The 8,424-nt window shown below is 54.4% G+C and overlaps 1 protein-coding gene across 1 annotated transcript in view; it reads right to left on the bottom strand.

Moving 5' to 3' along the window:
* Positions 1-262: 262 nt before the first annotated feature.
* The window catches only part of cdk20 (cyclin dependent kinase 20), a 20,777-nt gene continuing 12,615 nt past the window's right edge, over positions 263-8,424 (bottom strand). The window contains exons 4-7 of the mRNA XM_070869051.1: positions 6,515-6,549; positions 5,847-5,970; positions 4,385-4,540; positions 263-655 (exon numbers count right to left, since the gene is read on the bottom strand). Coding sequence (XP_070725152.1) covers positions 467-655; positions 4,385-4,540; positions 5,847-5,970; positions 6,515-6,549 — 504 coding nt within the window. The 3' untranslated portion in view covers positions 263-466. The remainder of the gene's footprint in view (positions 656-4,384; positions 4,541-5,846; positions 5,971-6,514; positions 6,550-8,424) is intronic.

Here is an 8,424-nt window from a genome sequence, read left to right as displayed (position 1 = left end):
TTATACAGAATAGCAGTCCCTGTGTATATTATAGAGAATAGCAGACACTGTATTTTCTGGGGAATAGCAGCCCCTGTGTATATTATGGAGAATAGTGCCCCCTGTGTATATTATACAGAATAGCAGTCCGTGTATATTAGAGAATAGCAGACACTGTATTTTCTGGGGAATAGCAGCCCCTGTGTATATTATGGAGAATAGTGCCCCCTGTGTATATTATACAGAATAGCAGTCCGTGTATATTAGAGAATAGCAGACACTGTATTTTCTGGGGAATAGCAGCCCCTGTGTATATTGTAGAATACAGTGGGTATGAAGAGGACCAGCCGCTTGTGTCTCTCTCTGTGGCGACACATTACATATCTCTATCTGCAGTTGGTCCGCCTGTTGCCATGGTCCCTGGGGGGGGGGGGGGGAGGACACAGCGGAGGTTCGAGGCTCGGTTTACCCCACCCCCAACCCCCTTTCACCAAACGCGGACGTGTTGAGCGACGAGGTCTGGGTCGACGACCGACTCCTCGACGGGCTGGTCGATGTGGAACTCGAACTGATGCTGCAGTCGCTGCTGGGTCTTCATGGCCCCCCGCTGGGGTATTGGCAGCTCCGAGTGATGGGCCGGGAGCGGCTCTTTGAAGAAGTACGGGTGCAGTAGGGCCTGCGGAGGGTGTGGGGTGGGGGGGGGGGGGGGGGGGGGTGGGGAAGAGGACACCGATCAAGTTCTGCTCGCTATCAGCCGGCCCGCTCCCTTCCCGCCACGGAGGTGCTGCAGTGACAGACCTCGCACGTTATCGGCACGCGGGTGCTTTCTAGGGTTCCGGTCTCTTCCCCCCTTCCACGCATCCATCCCCACCCCCTCACGCACCCCTACCCTGCCCACCCCCCCACCCCCTACAAGCAGAAACATTCTGGGGCCCAAACTGCCCCTTTAAGAGTCCCAGAACTCGGGAGCCTCTTATCAACAAGGGCAGACATTGACGATGAGATCCAACACCGCCTCCAGTGCGCCAGTGCAGCCTCCGGTCGCCTGAGGAAAAGTGTGTTCGAAGACCAGGCCCGTAAATCCACCACCGAGCTCATGGCCTACAGGGCTGTAGTGATACCCGCCTTCCTGTATGGCTCAGAGACATGGACCATGTACAGTAGACACCTCAAGTCGCTGGAGAAATACCACCAACGCTGTCTCCGCAAGATCCTGCAAATCCCCCGGGAGGACAGACGCACCAATGTTAGCGTCCTCGACCAGGCCAACATCCCCAGCATCGAAGCACTGACCACACACTCGACCAGCTCCGCTGGGCAGGGCCACATTGTCCGCATGTCCCCAGACACGAGACTCCCAAAGCGAGCGCTCTACTCGGAACTCCTTCACGGGCAAACGAGCCAAAGGTGGGCAGAGGAAACGTTACAAGGGACCACCCTCAAAGCCCTCCCTGATAAAGTGCAACATCCCCCACCGACACCTGGGAGCCCCTGGGCCCAAAGACCAGTCCGCCCTAAGTGGAGGAAGTGCATCCGGGAGGGGCGCTGAGCACCTGGAGTCTCGTCGCCGAGAGCGTGCAGAAACCAAGCACAGGCAGCGGAAGGAGCGTGCGGCAAACCAGTCCCACCCTCCCCTTCCCTCAACCACTGTCTGTCCCACCTGTGACAGGGACTGTGGTTCCCCGTATTGGGCTGTTCAGCCACCTAAGGACTCATTGTTAGAGTGGAAGCAAGTCTTCCTCGACTCTGAGGGACTGCCGATGGTGATGATGACCGGCTCAAAGAAGCGGTAATGGGTCGGGGAGGAGGTGGCGAGTTTGGAGAAACAGCCGCTCCTTTCACGTTCGTGGCGGGTGTACGCTACCACAATCGCACGGGCTGACCCCCTTCCCGCCCGGCAGCGACACCATTTCCGCTCCCCCGCTTTCCCCGGGCGGGAAGTTGCGTGCGGCCGGGCGGCCCTTCTGACCTGCCGCAGTCGCCATTTTACATAAGTAGCCGGCCCGGCTTTTCTTGGGTTCCCGGGGCCGCTGGGCCCGGCTGAAACCCTCGCTGGCGGCCCCCCCCAGGTGGGACCCTGACTTAAACTTTGTGCCGAGCTCGCGGCTGCCCTCCCCTTTAACCGAGGGGGGGGGGGGTGGGCTGGGGGGGGGGGAAAAGAGGGGCGTTGCTACGCGTTAGCACGCTCACCTGGATCCGCCCCGCTCCCCGCCACAATGTAGCCTGACTTCACCACCCCGCCGGAAGGAAAAAAAAAAAGAGGGCAAAGTCACTCCAGACACTGCCCCAACGATTGGGGCATAACTCGACAAAGAAAACTATGAGTGTGTCCCGTTTTGGTCGGGGGGCAATTTTGGCTCCCTTTCTCTACATCTACCCCTTCGTCATTTTATCGACCTCAATCCGGTCGCCCCTCAGCCTTCTCTGTTCCACAGAAAGGACCCACGGCCTGTTCAACCTTTCCAGATAGTTATAACCGCTCGGTTCTGGTTTCATACTTGTCAAACTTTATTTTGCACCCTCTCCAGTGCCTCGGTATCCTTTTTATAATATGGAGACCAGAACTGTGCACGGTGCTCCAAGTGTGGTCTAACCCAGGTATATGGAGATCAGAACTGTGCACGGTGCTCCAAGTGTGGTCTAACCAAGGTATATGGAGACCAGAACTGTGCACGGTGCTCCAAGTGTGGTCTAACCCAGGTATATGGAGACCAGAACTGGGCACGGTGCTCCAAGTGTGGTCTAACCCAGGTATATGGAGATCAGAACTGTGCACGGTGCTCCAAGTGTGGTCTAACCCAGGTATATGGAGACCAGAACTGTGCACGGTGCTCAAAGTGTGGTCTAACCCAGGTATATGGAGACCAGAACTGTGCACGGTGCTACAAGTGTGGTCTAACCCTGGTATATGGAGACCAGAACTGTGCACGGTGCTCCAAGTGTGGTCTAACCCAGGTATATGGAGACCAGAACTGTGCACGATGCTCCAAGTATGGTCTAACCCAGGTATATGGAGACCAGAACTGTGCACGGTGCTCCAAGTGTGGTCTAACCCAGGTATACGGAGACCAGAACTGTGCGCGGTGCTCCAAGTGTGGGAAAACCCAGGTATATGGAGACCAGAACTGTGCACAGTGCTCCAAGTGTGGTCTAACCCAGGTATATGGAGACCAGAACTGTGCACGGTGCTCCAAGTGTGGTCTAACCCAGGTATATGGAGACCAGAACTGTGCACGGTGCTCCAAGTGTGGTCTAACCCAGGTATATGGAGACCAGAACTGTGCACGGTGCTCCAAGTGTGGTCTAACCCAGGTATATGGAGACCAGAACTGTGCACGGTGCTCCCAGTGTGGTCTAACCCAGGTATATGGAGACCAGAACTGTGCACGGTGCTCCAAGTGTGGTCTAACCCAGGTATATGGAGACCAGAACTGTGCACGGTGCTCCAAGTGTGGGAAAACCCAGGTATATGGAGACCAGAACTGTGCACAGTGCTCCAAGTGTGGTCTAACCCAGGTATATGGAGACCAGAACTGTGCACGGTGCTCCAAGTGTGGTCTAACCCAGGTATATGGAGACCAGAACTGTGCACGGTGCTCAAAGTGTGGTCTAACCCAGGTATATGGAGACCAGAACTGTGCACGGTGCTCAAAGTGTGGTCTAACCCAGGTATATGGAGACCAGAACTGTGCACGGTGCTCAAAGTGTGGTCTAACCCAGGTATATGGAGACCAGAACTGTGCACGGTGCTCAAAGTGTGGTCTAACCCAGGTATATGGAGACCAGAACTGTGCACGGTGCTCCAAGTGTGGGAAAACCCAGGTATATGGAGACCAGAACTGTGCACGGTGCTCAAAGTGTGGTCTAACCCAGGTATATGGAAACCAGAACTGTGCACGGTGCTCCCAGTGTGGGAAAACCCAGGTATATGGAGACCAGAACTGTGCACGGTGCTCCAAGTGTGGGAAAACCCAGGTATATGGAGACCAGAACTGTGCGCGGTGCTCCAAGTGTGGGAAAACCCAGGTATATGGAGACCAGAACTGTGCGCAGTGCTCCAAGTGTGGGAAAACCCAGGGATATGGAGACCAGAACTGTGCACGGTGCTCCAAGTGTGGGAAAACCCAGGTATATGGAGACCGGAACTGTGCACGGTGCTCCAATTGTGGTCTAACCCAAGGCTCAATACAAGTTTTCAATTCCATGCCTCGAGAAATAAACCCTAGTTCTTGGTTTGCTTTTTTCCAGCCCTTGCTGACCTGTGTCGCTACGTTTGGTGATTTGTGTACTTGCGCTCGCGGCCCGCAAACGTTACTGCGCGTGACGGGAGACCGAAGAGCGACGGTGAGCGCCACGTGGCTCGATGCGGGTGGGGGGGGGGGGGGGGGAGCGGGCGCGTCCTCACCTCGGCCGCACTGATCCGCTGCTTGGACGGGTAGACGAGGAAACGTTTGAGCAGATCCACCGCCTCCGGCGAGGCATCCGGCGCGATCTGCTCCAGCGGGATGGGCGGGTTCTCCTTGAAGGTGATCTTGTTGTAATCGGGCAGCTCTGTAATTTCCTGCACGGGGAGGGAGGGAGGAACGCAGACACCCGGCCATTAGGGAAGTTGGAGAAAAGACCATCGGACTCCGTCACCGTGCGGCGCATCCAACCGAGCGCCGGAGGTGGTCCCGGGATCCACTCCACACTCCACAGACTCAAACACCTGAATCCAGCCCGACATTCCCCTGAATGGGGCTGAACGGCCTCCTGCCCCTAATGTAACAGGCTCGAGGGCTGAACGGCCTCCTCCTGTACCTAATGTAACAGGCTCGAGGGGCTGAACGGCCTCCTCCTGTTCCTAATGTAACAGGCTCGAGGGGCTGAACGGCCTCCTCCTATCCCTAATGTAACAGGCTCGAGGGGCTGAACGGCCTCCTCCTGTCCCTAATGTAACAGGCTCGAGGGGCTGAACGGCCTCCTCCTGTCCCTAATGTAACAGGCTCGAGGGGCTGAACGGCCTCCTCCTATCCCTAATGTAACAGACTCGAGGGGCTGAACGGCCTCCTCCTGTCCCTAATGTAACAGGCTCGAGGGGCTGAACGGCCTCCTCCTGTCCCTAATGTAACAGGCTCGAGGGGCTGAACGGCCTCCTCCTGTCCCTAATGTAACAGGCTCGAGGGGCTGAACGGCCTCCTCCTGTCCCTAATGTAACAGGCTCGAGGGGCTGAACGGCCTCCTCATGTTCCTAATGTAACAGGCTCGAGGGGCTGAACGGCCTCCTCCTGTTCCTAATTCTTGTGTTCTATGCCTCAGCTAATAAGGGCAAGTATCCATTCGGCGTTGTTAACCAAAAGCTAAATACTGCGCATGCTGGAATCTGACAAAAAAAAACCCAGGGCACCGCCACCAAGTTCATCGCCAGGATCGACGTCTTCATCACGGGCCCCGCTCTCTGACGGGAGCAGGAGGCCGTTCAGCCCCTCGAGCCTGTTACATTAGGGACAGGAGGAGGCCGTTCAGCCCCTCGAGCCTGTTACATTAGGGACAGGAGGAGGCCGTTCAGCCCCTCGAGCCTGTACATTAGGAACAGGAGGAGGCCGTTCAGCCCCTCGAGCCTGTTACATTAGGGACAGGAGGAGGCCGTTCAGCCCCTCGAGCCTGTTACATTAGGGACAGGAGGAGGCCGTTCAGCCCCTCGAGCCTGTTACATTAGGGACAGGAGGAGGCCGTTCAGCCCCTCGAGCCTGTTACATTAGGGGACAGGAGGAGGCCGTTCAGCCCCTCGAGTCTGTTACATTAGGGACAGGAGGAGGCCGCTGAGCCCCTCCTCTTCCTACATCCCTCCACCTGTCTCACGGGAACGCTGCGCATGGCGCGCTTACCGGCCAGATCGTCTCGTTGGGCGTGCCCAGGACACGCAGCACGCAGCACAGCTGCTCGATGTCGTTCTCGCCGGGGAACAGCGGCGAGTTGTGCAGGAGCTCGCCGAATATGCAGCCCACGGCCCTGGGGAAAACCATAGCGCAGCACGGTTAGCGAGTCAGCCCCTCCGCTTTCGCCCCCCACCCCATAACGTACCCCGCTGATTACACCGGCTCTTTGCCCTGGGAACGTTTGCTGGGACAGTGTAGAGGGAGCTTTACTCTGTATCAAACTCCCTGTACCTGCCCTGGGAGTGTTTGATGGGGACAGTGTAGAGGGAGCTTTACTCTGTATCTAACCTCCTGTACCTGCCCTGGGAGTGTTTGATGGGACAGTGTAGAGGGAGCTTTACTCTGTATCTAACCCCCTGTACCTGCCCTGGGAGTGTTTGATGGGACATTGTAGAGGGAGCTTTACTCTGTATCTAACCCCCTGTACCTGCCCTGGGAGTGTTTGATGGGGACAGTGTAGAGGGAGCTTTACTCTGTATCTAACCCCCTGTACCTGCCCTGGGAGTGTTTGATGGGACAGTGTAGAGGAGCTTTACTCTGTATCTAACGGTTTGTGAGGTGACTGTAATGGAGAGTGATACCACTTACCAAATTATCCACGCCTTCATCGTATTTACGAGCTCCGTACAGCAGCTCTGGAGCGCGATACCATCTGCGACAAACAACAAAAGATATCATGTAACAGACACCAGTTACAGCGAGGTCTGCGGATTTAACAGTGCTGCACATTTCTGTGAGTGTATTTGTAATTATCACACCCATGCAGCCTGCTGCCTACATAAGAAGACAAGAAATAGGTGCACGAGTCGGCCATTCGGCCCCTCGAGCCTGCTCCACCATTCAATACGATCGCGACTGATCTGATCTTGGCCTCAGGTCCACTTCCCTGCCCGCTCCCCATAACCCTCGACTCCCTATCGCTCAAAAATCTGTCTATCTCCGCCTTAAATATATTCAATGACCCGGCCCCCCACAGCTCTCTGGGGCAGAGAATTCCACAGATTCACCAGAAGAAATTCCTCCTCATCTCCTTAAGAAGAAATTCCTCCTCCTCCTCGTCTTAAATGGGCGACCCCTTATTCTGAAGCTATGGCCCCTCGTTCTAGATTTCCCCACGAGGGGAAACATCCTCTCTGCATCTACCCTGCCCAGCCCCCTCAGAATCTGATACGTTTCAATAATATTACCCCAACCCCGTGAGCTTTTATCTTGTGCAGTAACCTTTTATGCGGCACCTTATCGAATGCCTTCTGGAAATCCAAATACACCACATCCACTGGCTCCCCCTTGTCCACCCTGCTCGTTACACCCTCAAAGAACTCCAACAAATTGGTCAAACACGATTTCCCTTTCATAAACCATGCTGACTCTGCTTGATTGAATCACGCTTTTCCAAATGTCCCGCTACTGCTTCCTTAATAATGATCTTATTGAAACGTATACGATTCCCCCCCCATCAGTGGAAACATCCTCTCTGCATCTACCCTGTCCAGCCCCCTCAGAATCTTATACGTTTCAATAAGATCACCTTCATTCTTCTAAACTCCAATGAGTAGAGGCCCAACCTGCTCAACCTTTCCTCATAAGGCAACCCCTTCATCTCAGGAATCAACCTTGACTATGCAGATTTAAAATAGTCACCAGACCAGTGATCTGATCTATGATTTAGTACCTTATACAAACATAGAAAATAGGTGCAGGAGTAGGCCATTCGGCCCTTCGAGCCTGCACCACCATTCAATATGATCATGGCTGATCATTCACCTCAGTATCCCTTTCCTGCTTTCTCTCCATACCCCTTGATCCCTTTAGCCGTAAGGGCCACATCTAACTCCCTTTTGAATATATCTAACGAACTGGCCTCAACAACTTTCTGTGGTAGAGAATTCCACAGGTTCACAATTCTCTGAGTGAAGAAGTTTCTCCTCATCTCGGTCCTAAATGGTTTACACCTTATCCTTGGACTGTGTCCCCTGGTTCTGGACTTCCCCAACATCGGGAACATTCTTCCTGCATCTAATCTGTCCAATCCCGTCAGAATTTTATATGTTTCTATGAGGTCCCCTTTCATTCTTCTAAATTCCTGTGGATATAAGCCTAGTCGATCCAGTCTTTCTTCATATGTCAGTCCTGCCATCCTGGGAATCAGTCTGGTGAACCTTCGCTGCACTCCCTCAATAGCAAGAATGTCCTTCCTCAGATTAGGAGACCAAAACTGCACACAATATTCCAGGTGAGGCCTCACCAAGGCCCTGTACAACTGCAATAAGACCTCCCTGCTCCTATATTCAAATCCCCTCGCTATGAAGGCCAGCATGCCATTTGCTTTCTTTACTGCCTGCTGTACCTGCATGCCAACCTTCAATGACTGATGTATCATTGACTTGCAATGAATTATGTTCTTAATTTCTTAATCGATAAGGGAATAAGGGGTTATGGGGAGCGGGCAGGGAAGTGAACCTGAGTCTATGATCGGATCAGCCATGATCGTATTAAATGGCGGAGCAGGCTCGAGGGGCCCGTATGG

The sequence above is a fragment of the Pristiophorus japonicus genome, chromosome 32 (assembly GCF_044704955.1).
Source record: "Pristiophorus japonicus isolate sPriJap1 chromosome 32, sPriJap1.hap1, whole genome shotgun sequence".
Lineage (NCBI taxonomy): Eukaryota > Metazoa > Chordata > Chondrichthyes > Pristiophoridae > Pristiophorus > Pristiophorus japonicus.
The sequence above is the reverse complement of the archived record's forward strand: the minus strand, read 5'-3'. Positions and strand labels throughout refer to the sequence as shown.